This window comes from Eutrigla gurnardus, assembly GCF_963514095.1.
Source record: "Eutrigla gurnardus genome assembly, chromosome: 18".
Classification (NCBI taxonomy): Eukaryota; Metazoa; Chordata; class Actinopteri; order Perciformes; family Triglidae; genus Eutrigla; species Eutrigla gurnardus.
Window position 1 is genome coordinate 6,739,182 of NC_139929.1, and position 15,402 is coordinate 6,754,583.

General features: G+C 42.0%; 2 protein-coding genes across 2 annotated transcripts in view; both read left to right on the top strand.

Moving 5' to 3' along the window:
• The first annotated feature begins 234 nt into the window (after nt 1-234).
• Nucleotides 235-3,365, top strand: LOC311029296 (C-C chemokine receptor type 9-like). The gene is made up of 3 exons (XM_084034375.1): nt 235-335; nt 454-512; nt 1,982-3,365. Exons 2-3 carry the CDS (start codon nt 459-461, stop codon nt 3,035-3,037), a joined length of 1,110 nt encoding a protein of 369 aa, XP_083890501.1. The 5' UTR covers nt 235-335; nt 454-458; the 3' UTR covers nt 3,038-3,365.
• Nucleotides 3,366-14,482: 11,117 nt separating this feature from the next.
• The window catches only part of gli3 (GLI family zinc finger 3), an 83,035-nt gene continuing 82,115 nt past the window's right edge, over nt 14,483-15,402 (top strand). The window contains exon 1 of the mRNA XM_084033237.1: nt 14,483-14,933. The gene's annotated coding sequence lies outside the window, so the exon portion shown is untranslated. The remainder of the gene's footprint in view (nt 14,934-15,402) is intronic.

A 15,402-nucleotide genomic window follows, 5' to 3' on the forward strand; every position in this document is an offset into this window, starting at 1 on the left:
GGGTGTAGTGTTTTGGTCCTTTGATGCCCACGGTTCAGCGGGTTAAGTCACAGCTTCCCACTGAAACTGCTACACTGTTGCCACTGTTCAAAGATCATATTTGGGGACAGGTTGCCTTTCAATGAATGCTTTTCATGATATATTCTGTAGCGCTGCATTTAAGAAAAGACACCAAGAGCAGTGTGTGTGTTTTTTCACACTCAGAAGATGGAGTAATACGTATCAACACGTCATCTTGTGGTTAAAGGGAAACCATATAAGCAAGTGAAGATGTCTCTGGTTGTTAAAGTTGTACAACTCAGACAAAGAAACAGACCTGACTGCTCAGTGAGTGGGTAAGTGATTTGATGCACTACACAATTAAAAAAAAAAAGTGTATTTCCATTTAACCTTGAACTTTTCTCCTTGTTACATTTCAATTGTGTTTCATTAATATCCTCTGTTTTTTTCTAGATAACATGGAGGAGTCATTCACGACTTACATGACCACAGGAGCTTATTATACCGAAACTGTAAGTATTCATTACCTTTTAGAAACAGCAAAAGAGTTATAGAGGAACTGGTGATTAAAAAGGCTGGAGTAGAACAAAGAAGACACTGCCTCACCGCTCACCGTCTCAAACATTCAATTGTGATTTTAAAGACTATGAGGAAAAACGTCACATTGAAAAGATTGCTGCGTGCAAAACAAAAAGCAACATCGGCGCTTGCTATTAAATATGATAGGTTTGTTATCTTTATGTCGTTGTGTTTATTTTTTTGATTCGATGCTCCAAGTACACACTAGGAAAAAGGCCACTTGTCACAATAAACACAAGGCGTTTTTACTTTTAATAATAATAATAATAAAAAAGGGAAAATTCCCTTGATAACATTTCTCTAAATAAGATGATATTTTTTAATTAGCTGGAAAAACACATTTTTAGCCATATTTAAGGAATCTTGTGTCATAATAAGTCTGTATTTATAATATTTAGTCACTTAACAAGATATTGAGGATGCATTGTCTCAAACAAGTCCCTTTATCTCAGTGAAATGATATTTGTCGGGTGATTATGTCTTATATTTATGAGATATTCTAACTTGTAATTAGACAAACATACATGGTAGAATTGTGTCTCTGAGTGCAGCAGAGTTATCTAAAGCAAACATCTGTAAGGATACTCAAATGCCACATTCAAAGGCATATCGGCATCACACTTTCCATTGTTTGTGTAAACCTAAGCCTCTGCTGTTTATCTCTGCCCTAAATCTAAACCCGATGCCTCTGTGGGACCGAGTTCTGCTGCGGGGCCCCTTTCTGAAACCCCTCAGGATTGTTTACCGCAACACTCCTCACCTCCCCCCAGGCTTGGATAGCAGCAGGAAGTTGTGCAGTAGTGTGGTTTATCCTGCACAGACACAACACCTGCACATGATAGCTTTTTTTTCTTTTTTTCACACACACTTGTACGTCACCCACAGCGTTTGATACTGTAACGCTTCTCCACATTAGAAGCATGTCATGTTGTGAAACCCTGAAAGCAGTTCACGAGTTGGTTAACTAGGACAGGAAATAAAAGGTGAGACAAAACAGCAGCAGTACTCGGATCTGTTACAGGTGATGATACCACAGTGTTGAAACGCACCCTCATTTGACTTAAATCCAAAAGTTTTCTAAATAGAATTGAGATTCAAAAGTAAGTGCTCATCAAGCAGGAAGTCAAATTTCACGTTATATTATTGAATTATAGTTATTGATGCATTAATGGCGACCTCACTTTAATATCGCAGCTGTTAAAGTAGGTTAAGTGCCCCCCTAAAGACCTGTGGAAGACACTACAGGTCCCATACACTGACCTTTTATTTTGTATTTACCTCTGAGATGGAAACACTCAAATAAAGTACCTGGAAGTAGAATGAAAAGTACAGCCCTTGATGTATAGGTGAAAACCCCATTAATAATGCATGAGCTCATCAGTGTTTCTGTTTTTGATGGCAGGGCCCTTCCGACTACCCACATGACTACGATTCAGACCCGACTGAACCCTCAGGCATGTGTAACCGGCACTGGGTCAGGGAGTTTCGTGGTCAGTACGAACCGCCCCTCTTCTGGATCATCTTCGTCCTCGGCGCTGTGGGTAACCTGTTGGTGGTTTGGATGTACACCACGGTGCGCAACCGCCTGAAGACGATGACCGATGTGTATCTGCTCAACCTGGCTGTGGCTGACCTCCTCTTCCTGTGCATGCTGCCTTTCTGGGCCGTGGACGCCACCCGGGGCTGGGGCTTCGGCGACACCCTCTGCAAAATGGTCTCCGCCGTCTACAAAATCAACTTCTTCAGCAGCATGCTCCTGCTCACCTGCATTAGCGTGGACCGCTACATCGCCATCGTGCAGGTCACCAAGGCCCAGAACCTGAAGAGAAAGAGGCTGTTCTACAGCAAACTGGCCTGCGTGGGCGTCTGGTCGCTCTCCGCTCTGCTGGCCCTCCCCGAGTTCATCTTCGCTCAGGTGAAGACGTACACCGGACAGTCCTCCTGCACTATGGTCTACTGGAACAACATGTACAACCGGACTAAGATCCTGGTGTTGTCCCTGCAGATCTGCATGGGCTTCTTCCTCCCGCTACTCATCATGTTGTTCTGTTACTCCGTCATCATCCGCACGCTTCTGCAGGCCAAGAGCTTCGAGAAGCACAAGGCGCTGCGCGTCATCTTCGCCGTGGTGTTTGTGTTCGTCCTCTCCCAGCTGCCTCACAACGGCCTGCTGATAATGGAGGCGGCGCAGGCGGCGAACACCACCATCACCGACTGTCAGATCATTTTCCGCTTCGACGTAGCAGGACAGGTCGCCAAGAGCCTGGCGTTCACTCACGCCTGTCTGAACCCCTTCCTGTACGTCTTCATCGGCGTGCGGTTCAGGCAGGACCTCCTGAGGATTTTGAAGATGTGCGTCGGCGGTCTGGGCAATGGAGGGCTCATTAAGGTGCCCAGCATTCCCAAACGTCCCTCCGTCATGTCGGACACGGACACTACCCCCGCCCTTTCCATATAAAGGCCCGTTCTCTTAAAACCCTAAATGTGAGACCTTAGCGAGTCATATTTTTGTTCACGTGCATTACTAACAGAGCAACTATAAAATGTTCAACAGTGAAATAAGAAAAAAAATCATCTTTACATTCATTACATTCACATTCTGACAGTCACAAGCACATTTTATTTTCTGGAATCGCTGTATAAACTGTATATTTGTGTGTAAATACTGTTTTTTACGTGTTTGTAGTCTTACGTTCTCTTCAGCATGTATTTGCCGTGTGCTGCTGTAACTGAATGAAAAAAAAAAAGTCATTTTGATTTTATGGTAATAAAAAATGAAAAATAATCTAACGCTGCAGTTTTTTTTTTCCATCGCTATTCTGTCCACACAGCATCAAAACAAGTGAGACGTTACAACGGCGGTTTCATACTATGAACGAAAGCATGACATCACCAACTCATATCTGTTATACATGGGAAAGTATTTGAGCTCTTTCACTGGTATAACGTACAACTGGTGCGGTGGCAAACACACCGGAGCGTGGTCAGTTCACGCCACAATGTTTTCGATGTGACTAGACGCCCTCCTGTTGACAGTCTGTGCCACCGTCTGGGCCCACACTCTCTACTGTTGAACCGTATCTGGCTATGACTTGGCAGTTTCACAGTGGATGCTAACGGATGCCCGTTCAAACTGGCATGAAAGGTAGTTTCTCCCACAATCGCCTCACAACGGCAGACGGGCTGGCAGACAGACAGGCAGGTGTCAGACACAATTTTCTAAGCAAAAGAGGCAAACTGAATGCATAGGTGTTTTTTTTTATATAAAAAGGTATATAGTCTACATGGAATGAAATGTGCAATCAACCAGAAGTTAGCACTTGTGTGACCTGTGACCCCGAAAACAGAGAACATCAAAGCCTCAAAAATGCCCCAGATGACAGGAGAATAAATGTCATATATCAGAGGTCTTCAACGTCCTTCAGGCCAAGGACCCCTAGTCCTATAGTGACACGGTGGAGGGACCCCTATTACATATGGTTGTGTTGTTTGTCAATAATAATGTGTAGCAGCATGTAGTGCTAGATATAAAAGTACTTTGTAACGATGTATGTATACATTTCTAAGCCGTTAAAATAATAATTGTTGACAGATTAACATTTTTACAGAACATATTTTAATTCTACAGTATATTGAAGAAATAGGACGATTTATATTTGCTTATTATAGGTTATATATTCATGTTTTCATTCATATTTAAGCTTGGGATCAAATCATTTCGGGAGAACCTCCGCAGTAACTCTGCAGACCCCCTAGGGGTCACGGACCCCCTGTTGAAGATCTCTGTCATATATAAAAAATGGAATTAAAGGGCCAGTGTGTAGCATTTAGGGGGATAATTTGACGGAAATGGACTTTAATATTAATAAGTATGTTGTTCTTTCGGGTATAATCACCTGAAAATAAGAATAATTGTGACTCTGATACTTGAGCCATATACTGTATATCTCTATATGGAGTCCTCAGAGACAGTTCCCAACAAGAACAGGCTCGGTGACCACACATTAGCAATGCAAATAGGATAAGGTTGTACTGGGCTGTGGGCGATCAGCTGTGTGTCACATAATCACAGTTTCATGACACCTCCAGACAGAAGCTGCCAAATGCGTGATTTCAGGTTCACATTATGACTTATATCAACTCAGCTCCATGTTTATATTTATATATTTAACATCTAACATTATCAAGTGAATGTGGAGAGGTTATGTGGTGATATTGTGCTGTGGCTGATAACTGCAGATAACTGGATCCGCTGCCATTTGGTTGAATTGAAATACATTTTTTAATTTTTTATTTGAAATAACTATTGACTGAACGTTTAGATTGTAGAAGTAGATTGCCAGATCTTATGCCTCGCACCTTTAAAAGATCATGTATCCAAACTTTAAGACTCATTAGATTCAGATCTTCGGTGAGGTTGTAAAGTTGATTTAAAACATTTTGAATTCGATCATTATGTGATACCCATGTCGACTGAGAGATGGGGAGAAGATAAACGTCTCACACATCGACTGTAGAAAACAAAACCCGGTGTTCTTGTGGTCACTGAGGTTGGCCCCAGACACAAACAGCCATACCTGCAGAATTCAGGTAAGACCACAGACTTTTTTAATGTTCCTCTCACGACAGGAAGCCATCAGTCAAGTCAGTAACAACACGCTCCCCTCTAACTGTAAAGCTGAGGCTTAACCGTGGCTGCCTGAATAAATGTGTGTATTCCAGTTTAATCTGCAACCCTAGTTTTGATCGTTCCACCTTTACTTATATTATTATTATTACTTATAATATAAAACGTCTCCATTTGAATCTCCCGCGCGGCTCACATCCCTCAGGTCATCGCGGGGGCATCAGGAAGAAGTGCACCGTTTTAAAAAGGAGAAACTGCAGAAATGTCTCACATCCTATTGCAAAATGCAATTTATCTGTTTGTTTCAACATTAAAGCTTCACCAAGGCAGTAATGTTTCCAGAATACCACTTCCATGCACTAAGTTCGACTTCCCCCTCAGTATTCAGTCTAGTATGCACTATTTGGAGTGAAAGAAACAGGATGACCAAACTATTTATCCATTACTTTTAAGGTTTCTGGTAGCTTTTATAACTAGTTTTAGGAACACATCATGTTAAGGTTATAACTGACTGAGTCATGACTTATGCAGTCAGATGAACAGTCGGTTATTGTTGAAATAAATATACACTGTTGTCCATGAAGTTGGAATATTTCGCTTTCAGACATAATTCTCTGTTTATTCCTATTTAAATGCATCATAAATCCCCTTTGACCAGGTGCAATGATTACATTATGTGTCACAATTAACCACGTGAAATGACTTCATGCATAACATTTGTTTGGCACTATCAAAGACAAGACATTTGCAAATTATTCTAACTTTATGGGCGACCTTGTATTAAAAATCTGAAACCAGTCGTGTTAGAAGCACTAAGACAATTGACTTAAATACCAGTAGAAAATAGGAAAATTATTTGTATGCTTAATAAACTGTAAAAAAAAAACAACCTTAATTTACATTCAACCACTGTCTGAATCCCATTTGTGTTTATTTCACTCCTAAACACAAATGTGTGGATGAATTCATAATTTCTATTTTTTTTACAAATGAGTTGAACTTCTCCACCCTGCAGGAGTATAACTGGCTTCAAGTCCACTCCCTGCCTTGCATCGTGGTGTCATTTTGTGTTGGAGCACCATTATTATAGGCTGCTGGTAATATCCACCACACGGTGGCGTAGCATGCACAGCAGAGTGAGCCTGATGTGGTTTTAGGATTCAAAGCAAACACACGATGGAAATGCAACAAACCCCATCTAGTGGCGGTCCTGGATGGGAGACGCGTTCAAGTTCCCTTCAAAGTTTGTCCTGTTCTTGCAAACAGCACCTCGTTTCCCAAAGAGCTGCGAATAGACAGGCAGATTGATCACGTCCTGTGTTACTAATATTCCACGTTGCTCATTATCTCACAAGTGAACGACCACAGTAATCACCGCCGGGGAAAAACGGTAAAAAGTCAAAAAACCTGAGCCGTTCTGGACTTTGTAGGGAAGAATACGGACGACTCACAAGTGGAGCAGCACCTGTGGTTTGGGAACATGCCATCCATCTTTCTGCACAGGGGGGAATTGTGTGTGTGTGTGTGTGTGTGTGTGTGTGTGTGTGTGTGTAGGAGATGTGTGAGAAGAAGAAAAGGAGGGATATAGGAGGACATGGAGGCTATGAGTAATAGGAGAGACACAGTAAGCATATGTGACCCATTGACATTGAGCCGGTTTCAGCCGGTCTATGGTCCGATTCTTTGGACCACAGAAACCCTCAGGGACCGTGGACCACATCAACAATGACCCGCTGAGCAACACATTAGTAAAGTCACAAATAGCTTCAAATGTAAGCTTGTGGCGGAATAAGGACCGGGATGAGGGAAGCCATCTTTTTTTACGCAAGCAAAACGGGATCTTCACACACATTCCTCTGAAAAAAAAGAAATGTAATAGAACTTGGACCTCCACAATTCCAGCCCAAACAGGGAGCCCCCTTATCAGCCGCCATCTCTCCCACAGCTAATATTTCACTTCAGCTCCCGGGGCCCACAGAATGAGAGACGTTTCCATTTCATGTCAGTCATTTCCAGGCCTGTGTGTTACCTGTGTGGTGATAAGTGTTTGACTGACTGGGAGTGTCGTTAGTCACTGTCCGGCTCCCGGTGACAGCCACAGATTGACGCCTGATGATGAGAGGAGGAGAGGCGTGGTGTGTTCAGGGACGGGAGAAAGCGCCCGGTTTTCTGCAGGGGGAGGAAACACATGTACACATGTGTGTATATGTATATATATTTATATATGTACGCAACAAACAAAAAGCCAGGCACACCCACAACATTTCAAAAGGGATTTAAAACAGCTGGCATTCTGTCTTTGCAATTATATTGTCAACACACATGAGGGATATGTGTTTATTTCCTTTTACATATGAGATCTAGTTTATTTTAGGTGATATATTATAAAATATCTATTTAAAAAACTGCTGGGAACCAATGCTGAGTTTTTAAATCCCAGCACATATTATTTCATTATGATTGGAAACAAACTTTTCTTTTGTTTTTAGATGGATGTTAACTTTTCTGCTAACATTTAATTGGGGTTGCTTTTATCCACATTTACCCAATAATTTGTACTAAATGACAAGGAACAGTCTCATGTCATTTATAGTTAAATGCCAGTTTACTCCCTAGAAAATGACATAGAAAATATAGGAGCATCAAAATGAAATGTTCCGCCCATTTTTCTTGGTGATTACTCCAAAATCCACAGATATAGGAATCTAGAAGAACATTTAAAGGATGCTAAATGGATTTTGTGGTAAATACAATTAGTTTAGATTGGATTAAAGAGGATTCACCATTGAGATGTGATTATATTTGATTCTGCTAATCAGCAGAAACAAACAGGGGCCACAGGGCCAAATCTGGCCAGCCTACAACTTTTCCATGATTTTTCATCAACCATCTGTATGTAACAAACAATGTTAATACAAGGCTTAATCCCCATAACCATGACCACATAACACCAACACCCACATGCAAACTACTGTGTGTCCAAGATATTTGAAGCTTATGGTGCTTAAATTATGTCTGATAAATTAACCACATAAATAACAGATGAACAACAAACAATAGAGAGTCCGCGTCATATAAATTAGTGTATTTTACCATGTTGCCGGTCCTGGGAAAAGCTGGTCTGCACCATGCTAAAGGTGTAGCTGATGCAATCACCTGGGCCTTGGACTGTACCAAACACCTGCCACAGCAAGGGGGGGTTGTGGAGAGATGGTTTCACATGAGTTCAGTTGTTTTGGATGTTTTGACATAGTTTTGCTGTTATTAAACGCAGCCCACATTTACTTCAATCCATCAAGGCATGCGAGAAAAACAATGTTTAAATCTGCAATGACTGATTTTTTTTGTTGGCCACCTGGGAGTTGTGAACACAACATTAACAAACTTGTTAGCAAACAGTTGCTTAGTTACACATACAGCAGTTATAGAGCAACATTGTGTCCACCTGATGAATACAAGTCCAATAAACACTCTCTTTTACCTCTGATTTTGGTCTCTACCAATTCTGTCATAATTATGATTCTTGATCATTTCATTGTTGTTTAACTGAGAATGCATGACGTTTTACACATATTTCTTTCACTACTTCATATGAAAGTCATTGATTTGTGCTTGAGTGGTATAACTTGATCAGCTTCCAGCTAGCCGCTACGCTAGCCCTCTGAAGCTACGTGTTGCTAATAGACTACAACATTCTTAGTAGTTGACTTTTGAATTACAGTTGTGCATTTTACTCTATTAAATATTTGCTAGATGAATGTCTATGTTGTAATTCTAATGGAGACTTGTTGATCTTTAACAGGTGACACTTGGTTTCTTATTGCATCTCATTGTTGTCGTGATTTTTATTCACTGATATATTGTCTATTGTTGTTTTCACAGTTTCACAATTGCAGTAAAACAAACTTCAAAGGCAATCCGCTGTCTTCCACCTTTATTAAATAAATAATGAAGGCAACACGTCTGCATTTACACTCATGTGAGGAAGAATGCTGAAAAACCCAGCTCATGACCCCCGACCCCTCTTTATACAAGCGGCCCATACATTAAGACGGTATTAATAACGGTGATGCAGACGACAGTGAGTAATAACCCAGTCTTTCAAAGATAAATTACATCACCTTCAGGTTTCTTTCACCACCATCAGTCTCACGATGGGCCGACCTGGGAAAGGAATACAGGAAATAATACACCACTACGAGGCCACGAAAGTTCAATCTCTGGACATCTCTGGAATATGTTTTCACCCTCACGGTCTCTACCCTTCCTTTTTAACTCTCCCCCATCTTCCAAAACGTGAAGCAGTAAGCCGTGAGACGGACAGGCTGAGCGTTGCAAGGTTTTCCAAAAAAAAAAAGCGAACAGAGTCTGACTGCTGCTCTACCTGAGGAGCAAAAACAAAAGAGCCATCTCTACCTGTAGGACTGTGGGAGTCGAGGCTTTGATCTGGACCAGAAAGAGAGAGTAGTTTGATGAAATATTGATGCTTTTTTTTTTTTTTTTTTTTAACTGTGTCCTGTGGGAGCTCCGTCTGCTCTCAGGATGTGTGTGCTGATGCACAATACTGCTCCGTGCCTCGCTAGATGAGAATGGACTCAAGGAGTCTTATCGTTCCTAATGGGCCTAATGATGACCCCCCACTCCGGGGGGGCCTGTATCAGTCAGGGAGTTTTTTTTTTTTGTAGGTTTTTTTTTTTTGCTGGATCAAAAAGAAGAGGTACTTTTAATCAGTCAAGATCTGTTGCAAAAAACACACACGAGTTATGTGAGGCTGACAGAATCTTTACAGGATCTTGACAGCGAAGCCGGCGCATGACTTAAATCTTTATTTGGGTGATGGATGGGTAATTGTTTGCCCTTGAAACGGAGATGCAACGGCTTTCGGTGTATATGCTGTATACTTGGACATTTATAAATGGAGGAATGCCACCCTTTAAATCCGTCAGTGTTCATTAAGCTTGGAGAATATAACACTTAAAAAAAAAAACCGACTTATCAGAGTTAACTTGATGCAAAAGTTTTAAGCGGCAAATCAAAATGCATCCTCTTGAAATGACTCTAACAAACAAATAAACGCTGGAAAATGTGATGCACATGTTTAATGTGACTCCTTTTCGGCCCCAGCACTCAAATATTAAGGCCCGAATCAGACCATGTAATATGATTTCAACTGGCTGCTCAGAAAACTTTGATTTGAGTTCGTATGAGCGACCCACATTCTTCAAGCAACAATGATCTCCGTGCAAGGAGGGGGGAAAAAAATCTGAATATTGATAATTGCCCAGAGTGCTTTTGTCTGAAAGTTAAGAGGCCAACACGCTTCAATCAGACAGGAAAAGAGGGTGAAAGTCGCGGGAGGGGGGGGGTTTATCACTCTCCCATGCTCACGTTCATACACAGAGATAGATGGCGTGCATAATGACTTCTGTGGAAAAAAAAAGAAAAAAAAAGCAGAGCGATTATTTAAACTAAAAGGAAGGGGAGAAAGAGGCAGGGAAACGGGTCGAGTGGGGGAGGGAGGAGGGGTCTTAGGAGGAGCCAGGGGCAGGAGATAGTCTGGGAAAGGTCTCGCGTTAAAGTGGAATTAACATGCCTTTCCATTGGAGTCCATTAGATAATCATATTCATACCACACAAGGCTCCAAACCCTCTCTGTTTCATTATTCCCTTTTAATCCAGTCTGATAAGGGGGTGCAGGCGTCGTGGTTTTATTATGTCGTCATTTGGAATCCACATGAAATCCCCACGGGACGTTATCACGGGGAAATTGCTTAAATAGCCCAAGTGGATATAGTTTGCCGTTTATTATTTCTGACGGATTCAAAATAACTGCAAATATCCCCCTTTTTTTTTTTTTTTTGGTTATTGGGGGCTGAGGGTCTTATCAGTCATTCACGCTAATGGGCCCACTCAAGCCACCCGATACCTCCGGCAGGGGGGTGAGGGATGAGAAGAGGGGGGTGCTGTGTTTAGGGTTGTGAATGTACAAGTGTGTGCAGGTACAGCAATGGGGGAAAGAGGCAGAGGGGGACACTTTCTGAGCGCAGCTTAAGGGTGGATCACGGCGGACTAGAGGTCACAGAAGCTCTCCTTTTGTGGCGTGTTTGTTTGGTCCCAAATCTCCGGGCCCTGGCAAACAGCCGCGGTGTCAGGTGGATGTAGTCCTTTGTTGCTTGACACACTTGTGGTCCTAAGATTAAGAAGTGAGCAAACACTTTGAGCAAATCCAATTTGGTCCCTGAGAGATGGATGCAGACGGTGTAACGGGGACACAACGGCGTTCCCCGACCTTGTATTTGTCGTTACGTGGGAACATACTGTGATTTCGCCTTTTCTTTTCAGATTTACTGACGAAACCGTTTAAAAAAGGAACTGGATTATATGAAAATATGCTGCCCGCAAAGCTGCTGGTGAAAAGATGACATTGTGGAGAGACAAAGGACAGCAATTAGGACAGCAGATCAAGATCAAAAAGCTCTGAAGGACATTTATACAGCATTTTGTTACAACCATTCACTCAAAAATCTATAGGATTACTTTGCAGGTCAGGATTCCACATAAAACAGAAGATGCGTTTGGATGGAATAAAAGTGTTGATCATTAAAATGATAATGATGAAAATAATCACATTCCGTTGACACACAAGTGCATTCTCCAGCTGTGTGAGTAAAATCTTCAATGCCATTGTATTAGAGGAATCGTCATACCGTGGTGCTGCTCTGCTTAATGAAGTTAAAGACCTCGATACCGACCGAAGACACTTCAAACACCCTCTTTATCTCCAAAATGCCGCCTCTCCGCTGCGAAAAAAAACACACAGGAGCCTTCTGTCGTTTCCTCTGCTCCCGCAGCAGCCAGTGCATTTTCCAGCAACTCACATCTGTGTGGATATAATATGCTTATTCTGCCGTATCCATTTCACAGTGACATCTGTCCAGCGGCGAGGAATTAAAGGCAAAAATCCAAATGCCTACGCAACATTCTGCCAAGTATTGATTTACTGTTACTCGTGTAACATACGTGGACACACTGAGCGCCGCATATTGTTTCAGTGAGATCATGGAAACGCACTCTGTCAGTTGGTCATTTCTTTTTTTTTTTTTTTAAATAAGCACGAGACACAGATGTTGATCTTCCATACGCAGCGTTTCTTACTATTTTTTATTGTATGGTGAGGAATAGTGACAGCATGAGAGTGTGTGTTTTTGTGAGCATGTCTACCTTAGTGAGTACACCTCCCTGTCTGTAGATCTCAGGGTGTGGAACAAACAGTAGTTCCTTCTTAATTGGGGTGAGATCTGGGGCTTACAGGGGGCCAAGAAGGGACCCGAACCCCCTTTTTTTTCCTCCTCCAGAATCGCTTTGGCTACAGAGGTGCTTTTGATGTGTGCTTTGGCTCTGCAAGCCTTACTTTGGAATATGTTCTTGGGAGACCATTGGTTACTTGCCTCCAGGCAGAATCTCAATCCCCAGGATCCTGGCCCTCTTTGATGAAATACTTTCGGGAGCCGCTAACCCTACTGATGCCCATGTGCACCCCCCCTCCCTCCCTCCTTTACCCTCATGTTCTCCCCCCCACCCCACCACCTCACCCCCCCCCCCCCCTACCTCCACGTTCCTCGGATTCTCTTTGAGAGATTCATAACAAGGACTTTATCTCTGTGTAGTCCGGGCCAGATGAGCACCGCCTGACAAACTGACAGGAGAATTAGTCGTGTCTTACAGAGCACCTTTGATTGTCTCCCCCGCTCGGCCCGACTTCCTGTCGTCACGGACACGTGCATTTTTGTTGTATTGACACTGATTTATATCACGGCTCATATTCCATGTGTTGCTTCTCTGCATGTTGCTTTTTCTTTATATTTTACATCTCAGATAAAAACGTGTGTGTTTTTGTATATTTTGACATTTTATAGATCATAAGGAATAAACGGTGATATTTAAAAACTCATCACAGTGGCCCCAATTTATATGTTCAAAATCCATCTTCACATTTTGACAAAAATGTGAATGTGGGTTGTTTTTTTTATTGATGACAAAGATGTTGACAGTTGTGACAGAAGGTCTTAGGTGCTGATTGATTGAGGCAGTAATTAGTCAATGCAGACTTTATTTGCATAACAAGCAATCGGGGGAAAAGTGATTGCAAAAACATCATTTTTAACCGCAGAAAATTCCTTTTTGCAGACTTTTTTATTTGCGGCGGTCGCTAATCGGATGTGACAAACACACTAACTGTCTTGATGGACTTGACCTCTCGGCCACACGCACACATTCAAATCCTGGTTAAGCGATTAACCGGTGATTTTCCTCTGCAAACTCCCACCTCTTCATTGATTGAAACAACACCCTAAAGACCTTTCTTACCACATAATTTCCCTGTATATTGATTATGTATATTGATTATAACCTAACCCTACAGGAAGGCTTCCCTCTGCTTTACTCTAGCATTAGGTATCACTCTGAAGGCTGAGCCCAGGAGACTATTTTAACTCTCATAAATCAACAGTTTCAAATATGTGAGCTCCATAATGTTAATGGGGAGTTTAAGGTGGATAAACGAGGTTAGGGCCGCTGCAAAAAAAAAAAAGCAGTAAAAACGTCACACACAGTGAAATTTAATTACGAATTTAAAAATATTATTATAAATACGAAATGATCTCATAAGCACATGTATCCCAACAGTTGACTTATGTTTCAGCAACGCAATTTAAATATAAATACATTCCATTTGATGTGGATGTTTTTATGCAGGCGGACACTACGCCGGATGATTCGTCACATATAAGTTTAATTATAGGGATTTATGTATGCAGAGCAACATATTTCTCAACTTTTTGCGAAAGGGGACAGTTTTAACAGTGTGAAAATCATTTTTTAATCAAATAGAGTTGAATCTTTGATGTGGTCCTTCGCCCATCCGGTTTCATACAAACACTCAAATGGACTGACAAGGAGAAACACTAAAATAAATAATGCCAAATATCATCAATATGTAACCTTGTTTGTGAAAACATTTCTTTTTAAATGTCCTAACTTGGTTGGGTTGTGCTGTTCAGGCCCATGTGGGAGATGGAGGTGGGTGTAATGTGCTTCATACATTGCGAGATTAAGACTAACTGGGATTAAAGTGAAAAAACACACACAAAAAAAACAATGTCGGTTCAAAAGGGAAAGAAGGAAGGAGAGAAAGGGGTACAGAAAATCCAAAAAGGAGGGAGGCAGTGAGTAAAGGAGGGAGCGATCCGAAGGGAGGAGTCAAGCGAGGGAAGGAGCAGCTGGAGTCCCACACTTCGCCCTCTCTCTCTCTTCTCCTCGAAAAAAGCGCACTAAATGTAATAACTCTTCCATGCGCTTCTCTGACGCTTACGTCGTGGTGGGTTTTTTTTTCACGCACATCCGCGGTCTGCTATCGGCAGATATTTATCGGCAAGGCTGATGGTGTTGGTCCGGCGGTGGTTGGACGCAGCAAACTGTGAGAAGGAGGAGAAAGACGGGCAAGAGGAAAAACTCTGGCAGCGCCGCTTTGGAGTTGGAGTTGCTGCGTAAAAAAAAAAAAAAAAAGGGGAGAGAGAGAAAAAAAGAAAGAGAGTCCCAGGCAACTCCAGAGGCACATCTGCAACTTATAGGAAGAAGCCGAAGAAAACTAAACAAGCCGCTTTTTCCTTTCTTTCTGTGAAGATTTATCAAAAAGTCAAGAATTAGAGGGGAACTCACCCAGAAAGAAGTAAGTGATCTGTTTAAATGGTGTTGCGCGTATTCGTCTTGTACTTTCTAAAGTTTCGTGAAGCAGCAGAGGTTTCACGTTTCACAACGATGGGATTTCATGCAAGTTCAGATCCGGGCGTGAAGTTGGATTTGGGAGAAGGAAACGCTGGTACGAAACACCAGCTCTTTTTTTTTTTTTTTTTAAACAACGATGAAAGCCTCGGATTCCCCAGTTTCAAAAAAAAAAAGAAGAAAAAAAAAGAACGAGCAGCAGCAGCCCACAGACTTGTGTTTCACTTGGCCTGGGTGTGTGATTTATGCTCTGTGAAATAAGTGTTGGTTGTTAGAAAGCCCGGATAGCACACTTAACAAGGATCCCGCAGACAGATGTGCATTTTTAAAACGAGTCTGAAGTTGCATAAAGTTGGGTTGTAATGGAGAACTTGTTTTTTAGGGGGGAGGGAAGGGAGGGTGGGGGAGAGATCTCT